General features: G+C 40.1%; 3 protein-coding genes across 9 annotated transcripts; 2 read left to right on the top strand and 1 right to left on the bottom strand.

The window, feature by feature from the left end:
- Window positions 1-391: 391 nt before the first annotated feature.
- LOC5518710 lies at window positions 392-14,599 on the top strand. 4 transcript variants are annotated; one of them, XM_001638607.3, is made up of 24 exons: window positions 392-522; window positions 1,214-1,253; window positions 1,441-1,573; window positions 1,802-1,945; window positions 2,186-2,370; window positions 3,538-3,721; window positions 3,916-4,049; window positions 4,214-4,325; window positions 4,537-4,722; window positions 4,801-4,842; window positions 4,973-5,140; window positions 5,287-5,540; window positions 5,639-5,756; window positions 6,009-6,254; window positions 7,568-7,785; window positions 9,851-9,962; window positions 11,258-11,363; window positions 11,898-12,076; window positions 12,557-12,736; window positions 13,005-13,147; window positions 13,218-13,357; window positions 13,540-13,637; window positions 13,960-14,098; window positions 14,339-14,599. In XM_001638607.3, exons 1-24 carry the CDS (start codon window positions 468-470, stop codon window positions 14,464-14,466), a joined length of 3,444 nt encoding a protein of 1,147 aa, XP_001638657.3. In that variant the 5' UTR covers window positions 392-467; the 3' UTR covers window positions 14,467-14,599. The 4 variants fall into 4 exon arrangements, 3 of the variants coding, with proteins under 3 accessions (XP_001638657.3, XP_048581273.1, XP_048581274.1); XM_048725316.1 differs by lacking the exon at window positions 392-522 and having other exon boundaries at window positions 785-1,253; XR_004290325.2 differs by lacking the exons at window positions 392-522; window positions 13,960-14,098; window positions 14,339-14,599 and having other exon boundaries at window positions 785-1,253; window positions 13,005-13,158; window positions 13,242-13,357.
- Window positions 14,494-22,924, bottom strand: LOC5518665 (solute carrier family 17 member 9). 4 transcript variants are annotated; one of them, XR_004290328.2, is made up of 11 exons: window positions 22,766-22,924; window positions 19,668-19,927; window positions 19,161-19,374; window positions 18,818-18,917; window positions 17,441-17,674; window positions 17,251-17,347; window positions 17,085-17,172; window positions 16,549-16,583; window positions 15,985-16,172; window positions 15,641-15,670; window positions 14,494-15,063 (listed from the first exon to the last, which is right to left on the bottom strand). XR_004290328.2 is itself a non-coding variant. In XM_001638542.3 (11 exons), the coding sequence occupies exons 2-11, from the start codon at window positions 19,902-19,904 to the stop codon at window positions 15,184-15,186; spliced, it is 1,347 nt and encodes a 448-aa protein (XP_001638592.2). In that variant the 5' UTR covers window positions 19,905-19,927; window positions 22,766-22,924; the 3' UTR covers window positions 14,494-15,183. The 4 variants fall into 4 exon arrangements, 2 of the variants coding, with proteins under 2 accessions (XP_001638592.2, XP_032219365.1); XM_001638542.3 differs by having other exon boundaries at window positions 14,494-15,323; window positions 15,985-16,156; XM_032363474.2 differs by having other exon boundaries at window positions 15,985-16,156.
- Window positions 22,925-23,020: 96 nt separating this feature from the next.
- On the top strand, window positions 23,021-25,405 carry LOC5518708 (biogenesis of lysosome-related organelles complex 1 subunit 6). Its single transcript, XM_001638606.3, has 4 exons — window positions 23,021-23,350; window positions 23,484-23,571; window positions 23,705-23,791; window positions 24,872-25,405. Exons 1-4 carry the CDS (start codon window positions 23,154-23,156, stop codon window positions 24,992-24,994), a joined length of 495 nt encoding a protein of 164 aa, XP_001638656.1. The 5' UTR covers window positions 23,021-23,153; the 3' UTR covers window positions 24,995-25,405.
- The last annotated feature ends 1,397 nt before the right edge of the window (window positions 25,406-26,802 follow it).

The raw sequence follows: 26,802 nt of genomic DNA, 5'->3' as shown, positions 1-26,802 counted from the left end.
CAAGCTTTTGGGGCGGTTTGTCTGGTTTTGATTGTTTAATTTGATTGACTTCGCGCTATTCCCAACGAATAAAGGATTTTTTTTTATTCTGGGAGGTCGCGCAACAACGAATTTGGCTATAACACCTTGTAGATTGCATACCAAGAGAGCACATACTCTCTTGGTTGCAATCATTAATAAAAGATAATTTCGTAAGTTTTGACGTATTTTTTACCGCCCCCTTCCCTCCATACATAAATACTTACTTCCATAAGTACTTATTTTTCTTTTTTTCAAAGTTTGAAAGTTTGCAATTTAGGCTGTCTAATCGACGCAAACTTTTAAAAGATTTGGGTTGGCTGTGGGCCCTGCTTGTCACGTGACGCTTTTGCTTCAGAGATGACGTCAGCCCAAAGCCAAAGTTGAAGTGGTGTAAAAGTTTATTTCTTTGCAAGAAATTGCATTTTCCTGGCTCATCCAGCGAAAATATGTCTCTCACAACCATTGCTTTTATAACCACGACGTGGCTGATTGCCTTCTCAGGTTAGTGTCACTCTCGTTTGTGATTTGTTTCCGAAAAAAGAGATAAGAAATGACAAAGTATAGGTACTTGCAGAGTACGTAGCGATGCCTCTTATCGCTTGAAAACCAAAACCTCTCAAACAAGCTGAAGCAAAAAAATTAAATGAAGATACTTAATAAATATAACGCAATATCGTTTATCTGATGCTCAATTGTAAGGTCAAATTTTACCGTCTTTTACCATATCCTATACAATCTTAACATCCAAAAGACCATTACACATTTGGCAGAACAAGTTTATTAGCCGTACAATAGACCTGTGCGCTCAAAGACTACTGCAGCAAAAGCTTTTTGTCATAATCTATAAAACAAGAAATCATTGGATGAGGTTTTTGTGATATCGAGAATAATCAATGTTGAAACAAATGGAATCATGCCAAAGGCTGAGACTATTTCCACTTGGCGAGACATGGTTTATTCCGGATATCTCAAAAACCTTATTCAATATGTGTTTAGTTATACATCAAGTCCATAAAGTATACTGTTGCCCTAGGCCAAATATGCATTGTGTGTATAGAATCAAACATCTAGCTTATTCATTAATTAGCTAGCTGATCAGATTGCATGATTATCAATGTAAAGCATTCTCCAATCAGAATCAAGAGAGTGAGCACAAAATCTGGAAATACTAAGATTTGTTTTCTATTTACAGCTTCTATGGATATGAGAACCTTAGCAGAAAAAGACAAAAGGTGAAAGGGACCATGTATAATCTTGATTCATAAGAAACCTGTAGCAGAATTTGTAATTTCTAATATATAAAATGATGTGTCTCTCTTGGCAAATCTTTTAAGAAAAAACTTGCTTAGCAACATTATTGTTGTGAAATTATGGTTTGTTTGATAAAAAAATGATGGTCATTTTATGTCTATAAACCAGAGTCAAAAATGCCTTTTCTGAGCTTCCAAGTGACATGCGCACAAAGCTGGAGACTGGAGGGGCAAGTGCCTTTACCAATGTTACTGATGATGTCATTGAAAAGCTGCCAGTTTCTGTTTTTGCAAATATTGGGGTAAGAGTGACCCAAGAGCTTTAGGTTCAACTAGTCCATAAAGGTTCATTTTGGGATCATGATGGATCTTCTGATGGATTCCAATTCTCATATCAAAATGTCAGGGGGGAGGGGGGATTTTATTTTAACTATTTTATTTCATTTCATTTTATTCTTAAATTTTTTTATTTTCTATTTTTTTAAGGTTTGTATCTATTTTTATTCCAATGATCTGTTGTGTTTATTTAGACAGAGGCTATTCAGGGTATGGGAAGGGACAAGTTGAAAAGTTTGGCTAAAACATTCACAAGAGGGGCTGCCTCAAGGAATGTGGAGAAAGTACTTCATGCAATGAGCAGCAGTCAGTTCGAGGATATGCTACAGGACATGCAGGTTGTTACAGATAGATTGACAGGATAATAGTAGACAAAATAAATGCTCAAGGAATTTTAATTATACAATTATTCATATGCTGGGCTTCCTGAATAGACTATGATAAAGCAACCATAATATTATTTGGAACAATTGTACTTGAATATACTGAATAGCTAGATAGAAAAAGCTAAGATCTATATCACTTCTTGGGGGATGGCTGAGGTATTGCAATAAAGTTCACATTATTTCTCTTTATAGAATTCAACAGAGGAATTGTCCCTGAGTCAAAAAGAGGTTTTTGTCAAAATCATGAAGGAGAAAAAAGGTCGCCCATCAACTTGGTCAGCGGATGATGTGAAAAAATTGGGTTCCTTGGCAAAGGGCCTGGTACCTAGTGAAATACGAGACTTGGCAAATGCTGGGAGAGAAACATTTGAAGCAAGGTACATATAAGAGAGAATTCTTGATGCTTTTAGTGCTAGTCATACAACATCTAGAATATGTACACACAGTTCTAGTGCTTTATAAATAAAAATATTATTATCATCTAGAGTGACGAATGATTAGTGATTATGATGGTGATGCTTATGATAATAAGGTGATGATAATAAATGATGATGTGTTGATGATGAGTGATGACAATGGATGATGATGTGATTTATGATGATGATAAATGATGATGTGATGCTTATGATAATAAGGTGATGATAAATAAATAAATAACATTTATATAGCGCTTATACATCGCTGTTCTAAGCGATAAATAATTAATGATGATGTGTTGATGATGAGTGATGACAATGGATGATGATGTGATTTATGATTATGATAAATGATGATGTGACGCTTATGATAATATGATGATGATGAAAAAGTTGTGATGATGATAAATGATGAATAATGATGATAAATAATGATGCAATTATGATGAAGATAAGTGACATATGATGGTGAATAATGTCGTGATGATGTGATATTATAAGTGATGACAATGAATGAATGACGACGATATGACGATGGTGATTAATATTATGATGGTGGTAGTAGCACCAAGGGCCTGGTGCCTAGTGGAATATGGGACCCAGCAAATGTCGTAAAAGCAACATTTGAAAAGGCACAAGTAACAGAACTTTTGATATATTGTCATTATTATTACCATCATCATGATAATTATTATCACGATGTTGAAATACCTCCTCGAAAACAGATTAGTTTCCTTACTTTGCCTGTAATGGTTTGGGCATGTTGAAAGAGTGATTTAATTCCATGATTACAAAAATAAGTTTAGTTTTGCTCACTTTGCCAGTAATGGTTTGGGCATGTTGAAAGAGTGATTTAATTCCATGATTACACTTTACTGTATCACTGAGGCAACTAAGACAAAAAAATACACTTATTAAATTTTTCCACCCCAACCTGTTTCTTCAGAATTGGACTTGAAACCCCCATCCTCCTCTCCATCTTCACGCCCGTCCCTGTACATGGTAGATGTGAGGATAATGGTAGGAATGATGGTAATAAAATGATAGTGGTATTGGTGGTGATGATGAGACAACCGTGATAGTGATGACGATGACGTATGTGGTGATCATTAAATACTTTTTTTTTAGCATTGAAGAGATCAGCAAAGCGGGTGTAAAGGATCTTAGCAAAGGCCAACTTAAAGAGCTTGTGAATGGTGCCCTCAAAACGTACGGTAAACAGGACGGGTGGACGGCAGACACACTCAGCAAGATGGCTACGTTTATGCCCAGTATGAAGCCCAAAGACATCAAACAACTGTCAACAACTGCGGTGAGACACAACTCTAGCTATAATTAAAACTCTTGATGACTCTACAGATTGATTGGCACCGCAGCATATTGTTGGTAGAGGATGTTGAGATTAATTGTTCACGACGAAGAAGGTTTTGGGGCTGAATTAAGCAAATTATGTCAGAGCGTTTATTCGAGATATTGTGGATGACAAGTTAAGGTCTATGCTTGCAGGTTAAGGGGGCTATAAGGGAGCTTGCAACTGTTGAAATGGACGGAAAGAGTGCCAGAGAGCTAATGAAAAAGCTGAAGGACGGCAGTGAGGGCTATGGCTCGCCGGGATCGTGGACTGCAGACGATCTCAACAGGTAGATTCCAACACCATGACACATTCCCTTGATGTAATGCTATCTCCATTATTTCGAAATAAGTCCAAATTTATACCCTGGTCAAAAGAAGCCGCGTCTCCACTCGACAAAGGATGCAAACGCACTTCCCGTGCTAGCCTTGTAATTGCCATGCTGTGTTTTAGGCTTGGGAATCTGACAAAAGGGCTGACCATGAGAGATATCGACAGCTTGAATGCAGACGCTATCAGAGGCTCTTTGCGCACGCTCAGTCATGTTCCACTATCAAAAAAGCAGGTCAGGATCATCGTATTTATAATCAGTACTATGATGTTATAAGAGATTTGCGAATTATTATTATTTTTTGGCACGTATATTGGCTGTTTCACATTCAAGTCCTTTTAAATGTTGGCTGGGTCATAAATGTTTGTGGCTAGTTTAGCACGACGAAGTGCTTGATAAGCTGCACCACGGTTTGGTGAGATTTCCTGGTGTTTTTTTTTTTCAGGCGAGCAAGATGGCCCGTAAGGTGAAGACAGCATTGGGTTCCCCAAACACATGGACAGCAGATACTATCAAGAACGCTTCTGGAATATTACGGGGTCTTAAACCGAAAGATTTGCGCAATCTGCCCACGGAAGCAGTCATGGAGTCCGTAGAGGACTTGAAGCAAGTCCCCTTCTCCCGGAGTCAGGTATTCTAAGAGAAATCTGAGTGCCCTCCACCTCCCTGACTGGCTAATCTTGATCGAGTGCATTTGGTTACCTTGCAGGCTAGAGTGCTCGCGAAAAAGCTCAAAGAATCACTCGGAGATGTAAGTACTCAGCCGAATTCTTGCACCTGGTGCTCCCAAAACATATTAAAATCTTATCTTGGAAACGTGGTTTTGATTGTATTTTGTTCAAACACTTTGTGTTAATGTGGTTTTCATTGTTGCTTTGAAGCCCTCCTCGTGGAATGAGTCAACTGTACAGACGCTTGGTCCATTGGTCAGTGGTCTACCACTACAAGACCTAGCCCATCTGTCCGGTGAGTCCGTCCGGTCGGCCATCAAGGCGATGAAGGGCGACCGCACCGTCCCACCTTCCAAGCAGCGGGCCATGCTTAAGAAGGTGTGTGGCAATACTGCTTCTTATGTCTATTTTGTCCATTTTCCCTACCTTGGAAACCAGGGGTTGGTAGACTACAGCCTCTGCGACATCTCCTCTGATTATTGAAGATTGTTGCCAAACCCAAGCAACTTCTTTGTTTTTTTTAGGCAAAAGAGAGTGGCACGCTTAAACTTCTCGAAGTTGGTTCGTTTATTAAAAGCTTCAGCCTCAAGGATCTGGAAAGCATTGATGTCGAGGCGGAGCTGGGACTGGGAACAAGCATTGCTAACGGCACTGATGACACAGAAAGGGACGCGTTGACATGGAAACTCTCCCAGGCCCGCAAAATTCTGCAAAAGGTTCGAAACCTTTGGGGTGACCCGGCAGATAGCGCCTCTAAATGGGTCCTTGAGAACATCGGGTGAGAAATTTAGCTTATTTTGCAAATTTCTGTACTTGTAGTCAGAATCTTACCGGAGCCTTACCATACGATAATACTCTCTTCCAAATGTGTTTAAGGAAGTTGAAAGGTCTGCTCATAGGGGTGTGGAAAGAACTGCTTCAGCGTTTTCCCAATGACATGTTCGAGGACGTCTTGGAGATGCTTGCAGCACGCGGTGGATTTACCGCAGGACAGGTGAGTTAGCATTACCAGGAAATTCTCGAAAATTAATTCCATTCACTGCACATGAGAGAAGCTCACATCCGCCCAAAGGAGGAAATCTTTGCTCGCTGGGCGGTCTCTTAGAAGAAGGAATTGATGCCGTCCTTGACATGTAGACATAAAATGATACTTAGTGGAATGATACAGAATGTTTTTGACGCGTTTCTTACGCCCGTCTAGTGGAATTATACTTAGGGTGCATTGACGCGTTGCTTATGCCTGTAGAGGGAAATGATACTGAGCCAATACAAGAGGCAACTGTTCTTGGAAACGCCCAGCAATTTCTCGTCTATGACAGAGGATCAGCTACTGGTGCTCGGCAACCTGACGGTGGAACTGACTGCAGAAGAGTTAGACGCGCTTTCAGTAGACATCTCGGCCGAGGCGGTGCGACAGATGAGTGAGGCGGATATGACAGGGTTACCGCGAGACCTCATCACTAAGAAAACACGCAGCGCTTTGAAACTGTTGGTGAGCAAGTTAAAAAAAAAAAACATTACCGTAAATGATCTAATAAACACCCCCTATCTAAGGAACGCCTCCTATCTAATAAATGCCCCCACAAGCTTACAAGTTTGAAATGAATGTCCCTCTCTGAAAACGCCACCCACCCCCACCCCCCCTACCCTCCCTCCCAGCCTAAAAAATGATATTTTCAAACACTTTGAGTTGTTGTGATGTTCATTGTTCCTTTGAGGCCTTCTTCGCATAGGAATTTCGGTAAGGGAAGGGTCATTACTTATCGGGGGAAGGGGGGGGGCTGCTTAGTTGAATTTTTTCCGGTTCGAACTTTGCCCCCCCCCCTCCCCATTGACCCTCCCCCAAAAAGGGCCCAAAAATTAAGGCCTTCCCCCAGAACAAAAAGAATGTAAATCCATTAACTTCGTTCATGTAAACTTTCGGTCGATTCCACACTATTTCACGAAAGGGAGTGTAAAACCTATTCAGGTAGAGAATATTGAGACAACGGGATATGCTTAGAGGAGACCCCCTAAAATATCCGGTTTACTTTATTAAAATTATAGTCTAGCAGTGAGATACGTACGACAATTTCAACCAGGAGAACCATAAGATTTTATGACTGTATTAGCAATCTTGCTACGATGCCGTGATGTACTATAAACAAGACTAGGTACTTTGCCAAGAAAAAAAATGCTTTCTCTTATGTTAACCGGTAAGGCCCCTCCCCCAAATCGGCGCTCAAAAAATTGTAACTCTCCCCATAAACATAGCAGCCCTCCCCCCTGTTATATAATGACAAATGCTTGCTACGCAGGCTTTAATTTAACGTGATCCTGACTAAGACTAGAACCCCATTGCACGTGGGTTGTTATATTTTTATAGTTTGTAAAGAACGCCCCACCCTAATAAACGCCTCCTCTCGGACCATCGAAATTTGATAAACGTGCCGGGCGTTGATTAGATCATTTACGGTATCGGGCTTACTAAAAAAAATTACATGCTTACTATCTACAAAACATTAACGGGCTTGCTTCACGCCTTAATCCTTCAGCATCGGTTGCCTTGTGCGCGGCAAGTAAGACCATTTTAAAACATCCGTACATAACACAGACTTGATGACGCTTTACTGGCGTGCTTTTAACGAGAGACTATACGTAGCCTGAGATTTATACAAGTTGCAAGCATCTGTCGCTCAATGGTTCTGGCGTATCGTTTGACTGTCGAGGCAGTTGATTGCTTAACTTGTGTAAAGTCCGATTGTTATTTTATTTAAGGCCAAAGTGCGAGTTATTGTGTGAAATCAATTGTTTTTTTTCTTTTAGGCCAGGGCGCGAGGGCTTGTAAGTATTTTAAAACCTTCACAGCTTACGTCCGACGAGCTCCTTGATATGGGCGGCCTGGGAGCTGGTTTAACTTCAAAGGAGATCGGCCAGTTAGACGCAGACGCGTTTAAAGGTGCCGTTTCCTCCATCGGTCAAGTCCAAGGCTTCGATAAGGATCAGCTGAAAGCGCTTGCTTCGAAGGCCAAGGATGCCTACCGGTGAGTCACATGTTTCTTGTACCCCTCTTATTATAATTACCCTGGTTCCAGACCCGCGAAAGCCCGTAACATTATAGGGTTTATGAGACACCAGATAATAGATCTGGTCGAACCTCGGAGATCTCTCGTACGCCACAAGGAGATGATGGGATTCACGAGTCACGTAACCCTAGTCGCGACACCAGATAATTGACTTGGTCGCACCTCGGAGATCTCTCATACGCCACAAGTAGATTATGGGGTTCACGAGGGATGTCAGGAGCGCTGTCAGTATCTCAACAAACAGCATTCGTACAACGTCTAGAACACGTGTCAGGGAGAGATCCCGCACGACAGCAAAAAAGCACAGCACTGGTACGTACGCAACGAGACTAGACGCCAGCACGATAACCATAGTTACGAAACTCTTACGGTACTTACAGACGCTAAACACCTCATCGCCAGCGGGTTGATCATCAGAGGCCGTTGGACTAACTAGGGAGGAATGCCTTCGAAGGTATACTATAGCCATGGCATAAAACACAATGATTGCACTCAGGTACAACACTGAGAATATGTACCCAACTAATTTGAGTATCTCGAAGTGAGCAGGGATGAGGGAATAAATTACTGCCTTGATCACAACCGCTCCAGATACAGCAATAAGTACTCGTCTCGTTGTTACCACCACTCGGTAAGCCACGAGAAGTTTCACGACCAATAGGCGATCGAGAGCCATCAGGGCCATTACATAAAGGGACATCGCACCGCAAAAGTACGCCAACCGATGAAGGGTCACTAATAACGCGTATTTCGTATCACACCAGTCAGCAAAGAGAAGGGCCAAGTAACCAATGAACCCTGGCTGGACGACGCATCCATTAAAGAGGTCCAGGATGGACAAACTCGCGAGGAGATAACGCGAAGGAGTGTGCAAGGCCGGTGTCTTCCAGATTGCCATGATGACCAGGGTATTCAACAAGGAGGTTGCAATTGCCGAGACGCAATTGACCGCCAGTAGGATACCCACCTCCAGCTTGTGGCTTGAGCACGCAATGGACGAGCTGTCGTTCATTGCACGATGGATCCTCAAGTCAACATATTCTTTGACCCCCGTGTTATTCTAACCATTAGCACTCGAAGTTAATGTACTCGTTGCCGAATTATGTACCACCTTGCTAACATGTTCGATATTTAAACCGGTAGCTATGGAAACTTCTATGATGTTGGCGAACGTTCATATGTCCCGGCCATACTCTAACATCAGTTCAGCTCTGGGAATGTGTTTGTAACTTTCATCCCTTGAGTTTATGGTGCGCAATAAATCAGCCAAACAAGGATCTCGTATTAATCACGCAAACACTGCTTTATTAAAAACACCATCTATTTTATAAACAAATATCCTTCAGCAGGTGCTTGTCTGGTTCTGGGGGTGAAAAAAACCTATTAATTCATATGAATACCTGATTTAAAATACCGAAATAGACAAAGGTGTTGATTTTAGCAAAAATGACAAGCGAAATCAAATATCAGTTACATCCGTGGCCGAAAATGTTTTTTCTTTTTGCATTTATTCTCTACACTTGTTTGCTTTTTATGTAATCCTTTTATGTATTCTAAGTTTCTTTTTGATCATATTCCAAGTTGGCTTGGAATCCGAATCCGATTACCTGCTATTCATTATTAAAACGCACCTGAACTTGCGTTTGTTTGCACTCGGGCACTATTTCTCATGGATTTTCAAAAAAATGGAATGTGTTATATTATTAGAGAGCTAAAAATCACACAAAAAAGCAAGCACTAAGCGTCGAATATCGAATATTTATTAGTCAAAAAGCGTTTAACCTGCCAAATAAGTGTATACTTAATGATTTTTTTATTCTTAATGAGCAATAAATCATTCAAGAACCAATCGCAATATGGTGGCTCAGTTAAATGTTTTATTTTTCAATTTATAAAAATAACATTCATCATGTCCCGTCTATGCTGTTGTCATAAGATATGTGTAATTTGAGCAAATCGTCAATCGTAATCCCTGCGTGCGTGTAGGTTCGGATTTATAAGCTAGCCGAATATTGATCCTTAGAGGCGTTGGCACGGCTGCAGATGCTCCGTCGCTGTTATCAGACACAGATATATATGACCTAGGAATAATCCTTGCGGGATTCACAAAACAGGACTTTCTCAAAATGAATGAGGTGAGATCAACACTAATTTCGAGCTCATTCTACTCTTGCACTCTTATCCTATATTTTTTCCTCTACCATCATCTCACCTTACCTCACATTTAATCTCATTTTATATTTGGTCTCCCTTCACCGTACCCTTATCTTATTCCCACCTTACCTGACTAAAACAAATTCACCACACATTAATTAACTTTTAATTTCCGGGTTTATACCAATATATCAAGTTTAGGACTTGAAAACAAACCATACCAAGTTTTATTGCCATACGACGGGTTTTCGTGGGGTTTTGCCAGCATTTACATGTAAATAATATCGCACTCTCAAGCGAAAAGTGACCCCACTTTACGAAAGCGTCAGGCGTTCCTCGTTGATTCAGGAATCCTGAAGGGCACATTTTCTATTATTTTCGGGCCTTGTTTTACCATGTTACCAGAGCAATGCCATTATTTTTCTTATTCAGTATGATAATCTGTATAATTATCAATAAAATATTTCCGACATAGGAGTTAAATTGTGTGTGTTTTTTTAACTACTGCATTTCCCCTTATTTCTAAGGAAAAATGTGCTTAAAAATTTTTTTAACATTAGTTTTTGAGTAAACAAAAGCATGGACGCAGTTCTAATTGGATTGAATCATTATAAGGTCTCGAATCAATTTCTTCAAGTTGGGTATCAATTATCGTTTGATCAAAGAAAAGCCTGAAAACTCTAAATCTTTAAAGTTTTATATTTCCAATTCTTAACTGTTATCAACCGCAAACATTAATCTAATTTGAAATTTAGAGTTCTTTTGCTAACTCCATGAAATATTGAACCATTTAAAAAAATGAGCGTTCTATTTCGTTCGCGACGAATCAAATACTTTTATCGCTATAGGAAAAATTTGTAGATAGAATTTTATTTAAAGTTATTTGAGAAAAAGCCTGTTTAGAACTTTATACTGTGCTAAAATTGTAGATTAATTGAATCATTCTGTGGTCTCAATTGAGTTCCGTTTTTACGAATTTTCGACCCGATGCTTAGATTACAGCGGGAACCAAATAAATACCTTATTTTTTTCATTGAAGTTTCCCTTTGCCTCGATGGCCCATCGGTTAGCACACCTGAATTTGAATCCCTCGATCCTCGGTTCTAGTCTTACCCGCAATGTCTTTTTTTCGTTTTCTTTTCTAGTTCTTTTCTTTCACAACGAAGGGTTGTTCGAATATTTTCTAATTGCTAACATCTCCTAAAAAGCGTTTTTTATGTAAAAAAATGAAAACGTTCTTTTCACTTTATCTTATTTTGTTTTGCTGTGTTTGTAGGAGCGGGTTGAAGGCAATATCGATTACTTAGGAACCTTGCCTCTCGACAAGGAACAAGCCGAAGGCTTACTTGAAAGAGCAACGTCTGCAAAGAGAAAACGGAGAGGTAATCCTGCTAACTGCAGTCGCCCTGCAGTTTATTGCCGATGAAGTTTGTATGAAGCGAACCCGCTATTTTATATGCTGGTAAACTCTAACAATGAAATGTCTATTGTTGGCGAACAAGTCTGTGCTAGCGTTTCGTCAGTGGCCCGACTAGTGCCGATGTATGTATACAGTCGTTTGACAAAAGGTTGTCGTGAACTAGCTTTGCGACTACGCGACAAGCCTGCATGTAAGCATGGGTAAAACCACATGCTCGAGGATCCAGCCTACATTGCGGGCGCTCCCAAAGTACGCTGGATCCTCGAGCATGGTAAAACCACTAAAACTTCTAGCAGCATATATTAGCCACCGCTACCGTGTCTAAGTCTGAAGTTATGCGGTGGATAAATGCAGCTAGGCGCTTCAGTAAATTTTACTCATGCTTACATGCGGGCTTGTCGCGAAGCCGGTTCACGACAACCTTTTGTCAAACAACTGTAGCTGGTGTTCTTTAAATCAACTGTTGAGGTTACACATAATGCGACACGTTCCCTAGACATGTCGGGCAAGACTGGTGACGAGTTGATCGCTATGGGCAACAGTCTTATGGGCCTGACCATCGCGGAAATCGATAGCGTGGATGCAGCAGCCTATGACGAGGCCGCCTCTACTGTGGCTTCCATACCCGGCTTCAGCCAGGAGCAGCTACAAGCATGGGCGAGGAGAGCCAAAGCAGTTAAGTCCGACTCATTGGCTGATGGTATAAAGGCTGTGCAAATTTAACACCCCACAACCCAAACCGCCCCAAAGTAGAAGGGCTAAGGTAATGGGGGTTGGGGTTTGGCTGGAAAGTCTGAGATCCATAAGGAGAAAAGATTACTCCTGCACCTCACGTCCCATCGCAGGCATTGATGGGGGAGGGAGTGGGCCTAGATAACTATAAAATCCATTGAGGATTGAAAGAGCCCCAAAGCAGTGCCCTAAACGCAAAAATTATAGCATAATACATATAATATTATAATGTATAATACTTGCGTCGTACACATCATTCTACCTCTTTCACTTTGGTGTGAGTTAAGGACATATTCTAGAAATATTATTTGGCCGACCAATTTAGTTTGAGATTAGAAAAAGTACCGCCAGAACTTATGCTGCTCATACTAACTTATAATCAGGGCTTTTGCAAATCAAGTTTCGCCTTTGAAATTTGTTTAGGCGTGGAACAGCGACCCCGCGCAGTTCACCTCCGATCAGCTTCATAGACTTGGAGTGGTGGTCGTTGGCTTTACCGCTACAGATATAGGCAAGATGCCTCTTTCCACTGATGACGTCATTGAATCATTGGGATCCCAGCCCCTGCAGACATCTGATTCAGCGGGTTTCACCCTAGAGCAAGTGAGTGTGCACATGTAGCACGCGCGTTATTTGTATGGTCCCAGGCCCTGCTCGAGCTTCCTTTAGTTGGTAAGAGATGTGACGTCACCCCTGTGAAATAAATCAACACAAGGTTGAGATGGGATGTTTTGCGCCTGTAAATACAGGAGTACACTCGCCGACGTTTAAAGTGTTAGCTCTATGTCTTTTGCTCCAACGGAAGGCTACTACTCCGTTTTCTCAGAGGAGTAAAATATACCTCCTCAATCTTGCGATTGTCTGTGTTCAGCTCACCAGCGCTTTGCAAAAGATCAAGTCACAGAAGTCGAAAGAAGTCAGTGGCTTCAATGGAGACGAGCTCGCCTCACTCAACAACTTTGCGCTCGCCATGACTCCGACAGAAATCGGCCAGATCAGCTCAGCAACCTTCGGGTATGACCCAGATCCATAACCAAGGAAGCCTTAGTAGATAGTCGTTTAACTTTCAACATATTATTATCAGTGATGCCATAGCACCGATGGGCAGTCTTACCGGTTGGTCAGAGGCTCAGATGGAGAAATTAAAAGAAAAAGCGGTTGCAGTGTATGGAGCTGTCAGCACTTGGTCAGCGGATGAGCTTCGAGAAGCAGGCGCGGCTATAGGTGCGTACGATATATAACCACGCAGTTCTCTTTCAATCTTCGATCCAACGTATGGAAGTTACGCTTGGTGACGTAGTCCTCTGTGTCCCTTTAAATTGGCTGTAGATAACCGCAGGAGAGTCAGCGTCAAAACGAGGGTCAAGAATTTCTGATTTGTTGCTAATAAGCATGTTACTTCATAGGTGGAATGACGACATCAGAGCTCAAGTCATTGAGCAAAGACCACGTGGGTATGATCACGCGGACGGCCATCAGTCAGATCCCTGTGGATCTGTTTTTGGTGAGTACCTTCAGCTTTCTTAGTGAGGTCACTATTAGAAAAGACCACGTGGGTATGATCACGCGGACGGCCATCGGTCAGATCCCTGTGGATCTGTTCGTGGTGAGTACCTCCTCCTTTCTTAGTGACGTCACTATTATAAAACACTACGTGGGTATGATCACGCGGACGGTTATCAGTCAGATCTGTGTTGATGTTCTTGTCTTGAATAGGCAATCAGAAGTTCCCGTATTGCCCCCAGTCACCTTTTCTTGTTCTCGAATAATCTCCACCGACCTCTTCTTATTCTCGAATCATCTCTATCCCCCTCTCCTTATTGCAGGGGTTCACTGTGACTCAGCTGCAGGGGTTAGATGTCACTCAAGTTATGGCAGTGACAGACGCACAGAAGAACGCACTACCTGCCGAAAAGCGCAAGGTTTTGGCAGACAAAGAGGGCTCTATCTACATCAGTGACGCTGGTAAGCATACTAGTGCTGCAAAGTGTTTTACGCATGACACTGTGATACCCAAACAACGTATTAATCATTGGATGATTCATCTCAAAAACCTTTCGTTCATATTGAGATTTCATAGTTCAAATTAAAGAAAACTCGTAAGAAAATGTTCAGTCTTAAAATGTTCATAATATAAGAACAGCTCAACGGCCACTTCATCTACTGTCACGCGGGGGCTAAAAAATGAGTCTCTCTATTCTTCAGGTTCAGGAGGTGCTGGTGTCGAGTTCCATCTAGCTTTTGTGTTCACCACGAGTCTATTCATACCAATACATTACTACCAAGAGGCCATAACTCGCTGGATTACTCGAGCCTTTATCACACTTGTATAAGACATCTTCTAACATAACGTACATATGTATGTTCATTTATCCTTTATTGCCCCTATGTAAATTGATTTATTAAACGGAATGTATGCTTCACCTTCATTGAAATAAAATTAATGTATAAAATGGTGAAAAATAATATGTAGGTGCATCTTATTTATGCTTATCTCTCGTGCTTAGAGCGATCTTCTATTTGATTAAATTTTTTTAAACTAATGAATCAATCAACAGACTCGTTATTTCTATTTTCAGACAATAAGCCATAAATACCTGGCGGAAACTGGGGTTGTCATAATGGTTAGAATTTTTTTTAGAATTTCCGGAGTGACGTATGTACCATTTGCTTCTGTACCCAGAAATTCTACTTTTGGGGTCCTGGGGAATAGTGGTCGATTGGGGCCTCGGTCAGATATTCTATGGAAAACTGTAAATCATCCATCATGTGGTACATCATCCATCATGTGTGACATCATCCACCATGTGTGACATCATCCATCATGTGTGACATCATCACGATTTTCCTGAATTTCTGGTCTCCCCGGTAAAAGTGGACTACCTCTCAAGCAATTCCACATTTTACGAAAACTTTCCAGTGGGAGGAATCTGTACCATTTATAAAATAACCAGAAGTTAAAGAGGTACCCAAAAGCCAAAAAATTCATAAATGCAAGATAAATTGGCAATTTATCATTAAAAATGGCAACAAATCTAATCTTATCCCCATTAAAGTATTTTATGCCCTTTGGCAAAGACGTTATACACAGCGCAGCCCGCGGTACAAATGACTGCGGTCAGCTGAAACACCGTGGTCCAGCTGTTAGTGACATGTAGAATATACCCGGTCGCGTAAACACCGAGGACGCCTGGGGAGAGAGGCAAACATCTAGTTGAGTTTAGCGTGCGGTAAAGTGTCAACACAATGACTTACAGGTTCTTCTACGAGATGACTCAAACACACGGGAATGTTCTTTTTTGCAAACAACGTACCGACAATACTATGAATGCTAACCAAACACAAGTAAGTAGTATATGAGGGACAGTAGTAGCCTTTTTTTGTGATTGCGGGTAAATGCCATCGATACCCACACTGTTGGCACTATCGCTACCCTGCCATTTCTTTTGTGTTACTAGGAATGTTTTTAAAAAACACGATTTCGGTAAACGTGAGATTATTACATACCTGGGATTGCGCTAATTGTAAAGACAACACCTGGTCAGGAAATAAAAAAAATAATTCCAGTCATTCAAAAAAAATGCGGCGGTAATACCCGTTGCCTTTGAATGAATTCCATATTCACATTTTAATTACTCGTCGCGGACTGATAGATAAATGTCTCTCAAGAATTCAAAGCACATTTGCCAAATAACATTTCCAGATAATTTAGATCGTCTTCCAAGAGGCATATTTGTCAAACTTACCGCAGATAGATATTTGCCACACTTACCGCAGATAGATATTTCACAACTACCGCAGATAATTATTTGCCACATAGCTAAACGCGGATATATATTCGCCACACTCACCGGAGATAGATCCAGCAAACCCGGGAGAGAGGTCCTGTATGTTCATCAGAGAGCCGCTAGTGGATGCCCCACACAGGCACAACGCCATCGACATACACACTAGCGCCTGCCAGAAATGAACGGCTTGCGAGGTGCTCAGAAGCACTAGTGCCGGAACACAAGTACCGAGGGTCTAGAAAAGATAAAAACTACTTCGATATCTAAAGGGGTCATTATAAAGGTACACGCTAGCGCCTGCCAGTTTACTCTGAGAAAGCGACTTAGAGAAAGTCTACTGCCAGAACGGCGTGTGCAGTACTTAGTGCCTAGATTCTACACGAGATTAACTAATTAAGTAACTACATGAACACATAATAGTATTATTGTAATAAGGATAGCAACAAGGACGACATAACCATCTCATGTCGTCTTTTAAACTTCCATTAGAGCAACATGCCACAGAGAGTCATTGAAATCTACTACATGAACACATAATAGTATTATTGTACTAAGGATAGCAACAAGGACGACATAACCATCTCATGTAGTCTTTTAAACTTCCACAGAGAGTTATTGAAATCTTACCTCTAGAAACTTTCTTGTAAATGCTACTGAAAAGCCTGTAAAAATAACAATACCAAGTATCAATATAAAGTGCTTAGTTCAAGGCTTAAAGATGTTCTGAATTTTGTGAACGTTTAAAAAATAGTGTGCAATATGTTCAAAAGCTAGCATTCTTTTGTGCTTCTGTTTTCCACGAATGACATCACAGCATGCACAAACAACAGTCACACAACTCGACTCCATAATCGCATATAGGCTCTTGCTTACTGTCCCGAACTCGGAGTCATTTTCTGGGTTCAGCTCGGGATTTAAATTTGGTGTTGCAAGTAAGTTGAGTTTGTTTATTGTTCTCCAGTCTTCCAGAGTAGACAAATCTATTTTCCTGTCTCCTAACGCTTCATTTACAATTTAAAGGATGTGCTTTTCTGCTTTTAGCTCTCTTGTTCTCTTTCGTGGCTAACCCAGAGGACGAATAGCCATTATATGAATTTGTCTCAATTGGGAAACATTATCCTTATTACTATTACTTCTATTAAATAAAGGTTTCCAATGCATACCCATCTTGATCATCTTGTCCGCTACATAGCCTCCACCAAGTTTTCCAACAAAGTTCCCAATATATGGAACAACATTGAACACCCAGCCCTTCAAACAGCACATAAAGGTAAAAAATGAAAAATAAAAAATAAATAAAACCAACGCATTTTTAAATTTAACTAGTACCTGAGATTCAGGGAAGTTTTCGTGAAAATATGTTGGCATCCATGAAATGAGAGTAAAATACATACAGTTGTGACAGAAGTGAACGATAACCACAGCCCTAAAACACAAACAAATCAATTAGCACCTCTTGACAGAGCAACCTCCAAGAGGTGATTGAAACCCAAAGACACCCTAAAAACTCCATGCTTACCATATGGCCGGTTCACTTATGATTTTCCCCCAGGGGACATTTTTCCTTGCAGAAGATTGTTCACTTTTTGTGTGGGATGGAGAATAAGTTGGATTCATTTGTGAATTATGATCAATAAAAATCTTCTTCCATAAGACTGCCCATAGCAGACCAATTGAACCAAATGATAGAAAGACCCAGCGCCAGCCACATCTAGCTAGCACCAAGGAGCCAAGACCGCCAATGACAAGAGAGCTGAAAACAAAGAGAAATCCCTGAGAACAAAAATATCAATACCATAATGTCTCAAAAGTGATGTCACCCATTGTGGATGATGGCACATAAATAAAATGATGTAAAACATGATAGATGATGTCACACATGATAGATGATGTCACACATGATGGATGATGTCACACATGATGGAGAATGTCACACATGATAGATGATGTCACACATGATGGATGATGTCACACATGATGGATGATGTCACACATGATGGATGATGTCACACATGATGGATGATGTCACACATGGTTGATGTCACACATGATGGATGATGTCACGCATGATGGATGATGTCACGCATGATAGATGATGTCACACATTATGGAAGATGTCACACATGATGGATGATGTCACGCATGATAGGTGATGTCACACATGGTGGATGATGTCACACATGATGGATGATGTCACACATGATAGATGATGACACACGTGATAGATGATGTCAACCATGGTGATGATGTCACACATGATGGATGATGTCACACATGATAGATGATGTCACACATGATAGATGAGTGTCAACCATGGTGGATGATGTCACACATAATGGATGATGTCCCACATGATAGATGATGTCACACATGATGGAAGATGTCACACATGATGGATGATGTCACGCATGATAGATGATGTCACGCATGATAGATGATGACACACATGATGGATGATGTCACACATGATGGACGATGTCACACATGATAGATGATGTCACACATGATAGATGATGTCAACTATGGTGATGTCACGGATGATGTCACACATGATGGATGATGTCACACATGATGGATGATGACACACATGATAGATGATGTCACACATGATGGATGATGTCACACATGATGGATGATGTCACACATGATGGGTGATGTCACACATGATGGATGATGTCACAGATGATGGATGATGCCACACATGATGGATGATGTACCACATAATGGATGTGTATAAGGATAGATGATTACACATCATGCATAAAATTAAACATGATTAATAGTATTTCACATTTTAGTCGTCATTGCATAATAAAGGATTACGCCTTATTACAAAGAAACATGGCATTACACAAGTCTTCCTGTCTTATTGCTAATATAAGTACAACATACTTACCCAACAGGGCCTCCAGCTAGTGCAAAGGCACTACAAGATGACCGCTCACTTATTGGCAAACTCTTGGCCAATAAGCTGTAAAGTGATGGGTAATAAATACCTAGAACATATAGAAAACCATCATAGACCTACACTATTGCCACTGACCATCCTCATCATAATATTCTGTGACTACTTTCTAGGTGATACTCTGCATTTGGGAAGAGCAAATATATGTTTGCAACAACATGCATTGATTTGCATTGTGGTGATATTTCAAGGCTTGAATACTGGAGGATTTTTATGTGGTTTAAGTTTGCTAGCCTTGCCAGGGGGACCAGGGGGATCAAGAAAATGACTGTACCCTGAAAGACGCCAAGTGCTAGCCTTGATATGAGGACAAGGGTGATGGGAGAGGTGACCTTTTGTGAGGCAACAAGTGGAATAACTAATGTACTGAGTGAGCAGCCTGTAACGGCCCACAATAATAGCCGCTCAGCTCCGTACACATCACTCAAAAAGCCACCAGGAATTTGGGTGATCAGGTAACCCCAGAAGAAAGATGACAAAACCAGGCCCTGGAAACACAATAAAAGTGAAATATGGATGAATAATAATAAAAATTATATCTTGAAACATGTGTGTGTTGAATGGGTGCATACATTTGATGAAGTTGATAATTATAGCATTTTCAACAAAAGTTTTAGGGCTAAAAGCTACTGTATGGAGTCACTTCTTTGAAAAGGGTTGCTTAAAAGGGGATACAAGGGGTTTATGGGGTCACTTTGGAAACTTTGTGTTATTACCCCTACTGACTCCCCCTCCCGAACCTTCTCTCTGGACATCTGATCAAGGAAAATGCTATCCTTACTGATTCTCTCTTGTTCCAGCCCATATCTAAGGCGAGTGTTGGCTCACACAGCGGCATTATGATTCTGGTGACATAAATGGATGCTGTTGAAGCCATAAGAGTAATAAGCCATTGCGATCGGTCTTTTCTTGGCCAATGGGATGAGCATTCTTTTGACTCAGCAGATTCTTTCTCAGACAAAAGCTCCTTCGCGACCAACACTATATCTTCCTCCTCCATCTTTCTCTTACGAAGCATTACAGCAAAGTCAGGTGAAGCTCCTGAAATCATAAAGAAAGTATGGTACATATCATAGGATATTTGAGATGTAAGCTAATAAGCTTAATGTGCATTTTACTTCCATCAATTGTTCTTATCTGCATCATAAAACCTAGCTGGGTAAGTAACTATTAAAATATTTGCAGAAAAATTTAATCAAAGTCAGCACACGACTATAAGAATAGCAGTATTATAAACAAATGAGCGAGTCTTCATATAGTAGTCTACTTAATAATAATAATAATAATAATAATAATAATAATAATAATAATAATAATAATAATAATAATAATAATAATAATAATAATAATAATAATAATAATAATAACAGTTCTTTGGACGCATTTTGCTTACGCCTCAGTGTGTTTACAATGTAAAAGTGAAATATATGTAAATGAAATAAGTATATATGTATATAATAAAAATAAGTATAATAAAAGAACATAAAATTTTACATTGTATAGGAAAGTAACAGATGAGAAAAAAGAACTATAAATTTCTAAAATGTCTTTATTCTCAAATTGTCTTTATTTCTTTTATTCGAAGAGAAACGTTTTCAGTTGGCTCTGAAAAATGGACACGTTAGAAACATTTTTTATAGCAGATGGAAGGTTATTCCATAATTGAGGGGTGGCTATAGAGAAAGATCTGTCCCCATAAAGTTACGGTGGGGGACCAGGGAACAGTAAGCAGTCCCTGATTGGCTGATCTCAGGGACCGGCTAGGAACGTAAGGTTTAAAAAGATCACATATATATTGGGGGGCAGAGCCGTTTTGCGTTTTGAAAGTAAGCAGAAGAATTTTGAAAATTACTCTCTTTTCAACCGGAAGCCAATAAAGTTCCCATAGGATTGGGGTTATATGATCTCTGCGCTTAGTCAGAGTCACAGATCTTGCGCAGCGTTTTGCACTCTTTGAAATTTGCTAATTTCAGTCTTAGGAAGACCGTATAGCAAGCTGTTGCAGTATTCGATCTTGGAAGAGATGAAAGCATGAACTAGTCGTTCTGTGTTGGATTTGTTTAGGTACTTTCTAACTTGTGCAACCAAGTAACCAAGCTGATCGACAGACACTGTTTATGTGACTGGACATGGATAGATTAATGTCAAAAATAACACCCAAGTTACGAGCTTCCTGGTTGGCAGTATTGAATTTGTTGCTAATTTTAATGCCCTCTAGAAGAGAAATCAACAAATCGAGAGTGGAAATGCACTATTCCAGTTATCGTGGGGTTGCAGCTTAGTTTATTATCTGCGAAGAAGGTTTGGCTTCCTCACAAGTGCCTAATTCCTGAAGCCCTGTAATTGTCTATTTTTCAGTAAGAAAGCTTAGAATTTCTTGTTGACATACCGCAAGGAGACAAGACTTCTTCAAACATTCCCTTTGTAAACTGGAAGTGGAAACTGAGAGTCTGAGCTACCCCTTAGCCACTGCGATTTTTTTTATAGTTATTTGAGAAAAAGCTTATTTAGAACTTAACACTGTGTCAAAATTGTAAATTCATTCTAAGGTCTCTAATTTTTCAAATGAGTTCTGTCTTTTCACGAATTTTCGAATTGATGCTTTGATTACAACAGGTACCAGATAAAAACCTTATTCTTTTCATTGAAGTTTCCCATTTGCCTCGATGGCCCAATGGGTAGTGCGCCTGAATACAAATACCTCGATCCGTGCACAGGCTTACCAACCTCTCAGTCAGTCTCCAGTCAATCCCAGTAACTAGCTCGAATATTTTCATGATTGATCACCCCCTGTAATTGTCCTATAATTGTCTTATATCCTAGAATAAAGGTGACAATAAACTGCTTGGTGATGTGTATTTATTCAGAATAAGCGGTATTTCTAACGTTTGAGCAGTTGAGGGTTCTGCGTTACTAAAAGTTTTTACACATATCGGCAACCCAGAGACGATAGAGGATACCGTGGATGCAACGCTAATTGTCACCAGATGCATGCTGTCGGTGAGGCGACGCGCTGATTGGTTAATTCAAGCCACGCTTTCAAATTGAATTCGAATGTTGCATCCACGGATTCCTCTATCGTCTCTGGGTTGCCAATATGTGTAAAAACTTAGCCTTTTCTGGTAGAATGGGGACATGGAGATATTTATATTCTACCGTACTGTGGTGGTTGATTTTCGAGATGACACCTACTCCAATTCTGGCCGCTTGATCTGATCGCATGTCTCCAAAGCCTGTCTGCCTTTACCTCTTTTTATAGGTATATAGTAACACGGAACCCTCAACGGCTCAAACGCTAGAAATACCGCTTTTTCTGAATAAATACACATCACAAAGCAATGAGAGGTGATCAATCGTGAAAATATTTGAGTTACTGGGATTGACTGGAGACTGACTGAGAGGTTGGTAAGGCTGTGATCCGCGGTTCAATTCTTACCCGCATGTTTTACAATTTTGTTTGTTTTTCGTTTTCTTTAATTTTCTTTTTCTTCCTTTTCTAGTTCTTTTCTTTCACAACAAAAAGTTGTTCGAATAATTTTTAATTGCTAACATCCCCTAAAAAGCGTTCATTTAGAAAATTCCTTGTACATTTTAGCTTGATGCAAGCACCCGCTGTTCTTACCACACGCAGGCTTGTTTTATGGGGTCAACTTGTGAAAAGGAAGAGCTGTTTTTAAACGCTTGTATCTTTGCCCGTGGTCAAATTTCGAGAATTTTTCTGAAATCATATGAAAACTCTCTACCTATTCTTCATCTCAGGGTAAGTAAATATTAAAAACAAGTTACTGGAATTTGATGCTAGGGGCACTTTAACACGTAGACAAAACTGAACACATTAGTTAGTTTTGAAAATGATAAAAGCATTCATGAAATACTCACTACCAGTGGGTGAAAGGCGATCCTTCGACTTGGTTAAGAATAAAACATATTAACACTTTACAGGAAACTTGGGGTGGTCTTTTACAAAGACGTTATATTGTCTCGCATCCCTTCGAAAGTGTCAAAAACACGGGTAATCGATCGTACCACAGGATGACCGGAAAACGAGTCAATATTTTGTCGTCAGAGGTTCCAAAAAAGGTATGCTATTGTTTCAGTTCCTTTTACGAGCTAACATCGACTCTCGGTTTTGTTTTCGAACAAAAATCGAACGAAGTCTCACTTTTATTGTGAACCGAAGAACCCCGAACCGAAGTGGACTATTCATTATCGTGAGTCTCTTTAAAAAGGAATGTGATCTAAAGTATATCGTTTTCCAGTCGCCGCAATGGCGAGTTTAGGGACTACGGTGGAACCAGTTGCCCAAAATATGACAGAACAAGTAGCGAGTGAAGAGCCAGAGGAACAGAAAGAAGGGGCCAGTCTTGAGAGTTTGGAGGCCGCTATTGAAATACTTTCAACCGAAGTGCTCGCGGCTTTTTTGCCCGAAATGGACGAGGCCAAGGAGAAAATTAACGAGCTGACGTAAGAAGAGAATAATATATCCCGTTTTGATGGCTTGTGTCCCTTTGTGATATGAGAACGGTGACTAAAGTTTAATAAACGTTGGAAAAAAGAAGGTTTCTGAAATTGTAATTTTTCTTCTATTCCTTCTTAGGCAAAACCAGGGAATTCTTATTGAAACTATGCAACAGGAAAATGCCAAGTTTGCAGAGAGTCAAGAAGCTAAAGCTCTGGCAGAAATCGTAAGTTAGTGATAAAAATGTAGATGATAATGATTTGTTTGTTTTTTTAAATAAAATGTGTTTTGTGTTTTTCTGTATTTAAAATGATTAAAGCTAACTTAATTACTTATCATATTGTACTTGTTTTGTCAAGTTGTCTCAAGTACGGGCATATCATATCAAGTTGAACAAAATCAAGCATGAGATGTCATCAATCAACGAAAGAGTTGCAAGATTAAAGGTAGCTGTTGCTTTCAGTAATATATTGCAGTATTATCACACTAACCACTCTGCTACCAACTAAAGGCAGTGTAACACGGGACAGCTAGCAACAAAAACTTTTCATGCAACAGTTGCATCAATTTATAATGGTGTGTCAAACAAGTCAACTTTTAGTGCAACACGGGTTGGCACAGGCATGTTACACAATATAATTTTTAGTGCAGTTATCTATTGGCAACATAAGTTTAATACCTAGTCTTTGCACAGCGGCACTTTTATAAACAAAGATGGCAGTCAAGCAGTGAACTCTTTGTCAACATGCAAACTTTGTTTTGATGCTATTAGTTGACAATCCTGATGATGATAAAGATGATAGATCTAGGCAATGTAATAGAGTTGTGTGGACATGTTTGTTTTGCTCTGTCAGTGTGTCTGCTAATTTTAAAACCTCGGCCGCAACATCTTCTTGCTGCACAGTCGCCATTCTGTTATTTGACATGGTCTTGCTCGCACATGAGGAGTAAACAGTAGTATGGGAAGGCGTTGCAAAAAAAGTTGACCCAGGCACGGGGACTTTCCAGAAAAGTAGATGGGGTGATTGTCCCATCTTTTAGGCTTTAAAATTTCAACCAACTGCCATCCCCTAGGGGGGGTGTTGAAGGATTTTTTTTGCCATCTCTTATGGTATAAATTTTGACAGGGGTGATCATCCCGGCTTTTAGGGTATAAAGTTTGACCAACTTCTATTCCTTAGGGGGTTTTTAATTTTTTTTTATTCTGTTATCTCTTAGGGTATAAAAATTTGACCAATTGTTATTTCTAAGGGAGTGTTTAAAATTTTTTTACGCAATTCTGCTATCTCTTAAGGTTAAAATTCCTTCAACGTTACCCAATTCGCTATCTCTTATGGTTAAAAATTCCTTTTCTTTTAATGGTTGAGGTTTCCTTCTGACCTCCTTAAGTTAACTGGGGACAATGCAGCTTAAAATGGGATAAAATGAAATACCATCTCATGAGCTAGGGCAAGTACCTGATGGAAAATAGTCTGTTAAACTTCTTAAAAAGCTGGTTTTCTAAGAGTGGGCTTTATTCATTGCAGCGAAGAGCTCAGAAACTCAAGAGTCAAAAAGAGAAGGAAGAGAAGAGCAAATTAGAGGCTCAGCAACGAGAGCTGGAACTAGAGAGAGAATTGACTGCAAAGATAGCAACTGAACCTAAATAGCTTTTACAGCATAGGATGATAATCAATTTTAATCAATTGGAATGCCACTATCAGAGGCTTAGACTGAGGGGGGGGGGGGGTACTGGGCTCACCCTCCCCCCTTCATAATTATAATATCATATAATTTTTTATTATAATTTTGAAAGCCATTTAATTTCAAACCACCAAGCAACTATTACTTTCGGAAAGGAAATGGGGGTGTTTTTCTAACTGTTTATGATGCCATGCTTGGATTGTACAAGGGGTCTATATATGAAATGTCTATGTAAGAGTACTCTATTGCCATTTAAAAAGAAATAATTATTCATTTTATAAAGAATTGTTTTAAACAAGGTCTTTTTTATTATTTGGGTCAGTCATTCAATAGAAAAATGTTAGAAATAGAATCAATAAATGGTACGACTCAGTGAATTCAGTGAATAAAACCCAGCTTCAGAATTTTAGCGGAGCGAAGCCAGCCCCATACCTAAGAAAAAGTGGTATACAAGAAAATTATGATAGCAAATATTGGTATCCCACTGACATGAGTTATCGTGATGTGATGTCCGTCCATCTATCCGTCCCAAGAAAACATTGTATTCAACCAAACTTGGCACTGTAGGTGTCATGTACAGTATGTATCAAGACGTCACAAGAGCAAAAATATTCTGACATCAAAATAAAAAAAAATATTTAATGAAAGAAACATCCTATGGTAACCAAATTTGGTAGGTGTCAAAAGGGGTTAAAAAAATCTTGGGTACTGGCCTGTTTGTAAGTTTGCCCATACATATATAAACAGGCCCGTACCCAAGATTGATCTTGGGGGCTGGAGCGATATCCAAAAAAGTGGTAGTATTTCCGGGAAGGGGGGGGGGGGGGTTCATATAAAACTTTTATGCCATTTTTAAATAAAACGTCCATTGCGAACCGCAAATGTTGGGGGGGGGGGGGGGGGGCTGGGTATGGGCCTTGAAAATGCCATGTATTTCAAGGAGACAGTCAGGTGAAGTGTAGCGCCGCGAGCAGTCGTAAAGCTTTCTATTGTGGTTATTGAACGAAAAATGCTCCGCCTTTTGGCAGTGCCTAAATATCCATGGCAATTTGAGGGTCAAAAGGAAAAAAAAGACTTTTAACAAAGTCTTTTCATATTGTCCTTTTCGAAGCCGATGTTTGATCAACGATCTGACGATTTTGAGTCGATCATGTAGTCTAAACGGTTGTGTTGTTCATAAAGTCTGTTGTGTTTGAATAACATTTTTATCAAAAAACCGGGCCATGAACCTTGTAATACTTAATGCTATAGACAATGGTCGATGTTTCACACAGACGCAAAAATCCCTCCAATTATAACCCCCCCCCCGAATATGAGCCCCCCCCCCCCCCCCAAAAAAAAAGGGCCTTTGAAAGGTATAAGCCCCGGGGCTTATTACCGGATTTTTACGGTATGTTTTATATAACAAGATATCCTGAAAATGCCAAGTTACCAATCAACCCGTTGAGTCAACATCGATAATTTTATAAGGGGTTTGAATTACAAGATGCAGATGTAAGGTCGAGGTAATATATTTTTTTATACAAAACAAAGAGGCATAACTTTGACCCGGAGAACATGTTCTCCTGCTTTGGCATTCTTCCCAAACAGGGAGTTTTGAATATCCACTCAATTCGCCCCCACCCCCCTCTATACCTAGTCCCTGTTTCATTCTGGGATCTAGATGTAAGAGTGTGGGGCACGTTACTACTGCCGGGGTCCTAGATAGTCTTGTGCCAAAAAAAAGGTTTCCGGACCCCATAACAGGATATTGTTCTCCAAAATATTGCAGCAT

Source organism: Nematostella vectensis, chromosome 3 (assembly GCF_932526225.1).
Source record: "Nematostella vectensis chromosome 3, jaNemVect1.1, whole genome shotgun sequence".
NCBI classification, from domain to species: domain Eukaryota; kingdom Metazoa; phylum Cnidaria; class Anthozoa; order Actiniaria; family Edwardsiidae; genus Nematostella; species Nematostella vectensis.
This window is presented reverse-complemented; position numbering and strand designations above follow the sequence as displayed.

What these genes read in the sequence shown, in the direction of transcription:
- LOC5518710 (XM_048725316.1), top strand. Translation starts at nt 1,126, where the DNA reads ATGATTATCAATGTAAAGCATTCTCCAATCAGAATCAAGAGAGTGAGC. An exon ending in ATCAGCTCAGCAACCTTCGG is followed by an intron (nt 13,148 to 13,217) that starts GTATGACCCAGA and finishes TATTATTATCAG; the next exon opens with TGATGCCATAGCACCGATGG. An exon ending in TCCCTGTGGATCTGTTTTTG is followed by an intron (nt 13,638 to 13,959) that starts GTGAGTACCTTC and finishes TCCTTATTGCAG; the next exon opens with GGGTTCACTGTGACTCAGCT.
- LOC5518665 (XM_001638542.3), bottom strand. Translation starts at nt 19,904, where the DNA reads ATGCTTCGTAAGAGAAAGATGGAGGAGGAAGATATAGTGTTGGTCGCG. An exon ending in GTTTGCTGGATCTATCTCCG is followed by an intron (nt 15,671 to 15,984) that starts GTGAGTGTGGCG and finishes TTTCCTGACCAG; the next exon opens with GTGTTGTCTTTACAATTAGC. An exon ending in TACAATTAGCGCAATCCCAG is followed by an intron (nt 15,324 to 15,640) that starts GTATGTAATAAT and finishes CTCTCTCCCCAG; the next exon opens with GCGTCCTCGGTGTTTACGCG.
- LOC5518708 (XM_001638606.3), top strand. Translation starts at nt 23,154, where the DNA reads ATGGCGAGTTTAGGGACTACGGTGGAACCAGTTGCCCAAAATATGACA. An exon ending in CTAAAGCTCTGGCAGAAATC is followed by an intron (nt 23,572 to 23,704) that starts GTAAGTTAGTGA and finishes TGTTTTGTCAAG; the next exon opens with TTGTCTCAAGTACGGGCATA. An exon ending in AAAGAGTTGCAAGATTAAAG is followed by an intron (nt 23,792 to 24,871) that starts GTAGCTGTTGCT and finishes TATTCATTGCAG; the next exon opens with CGAAGAGCTCAGAAACTCAA.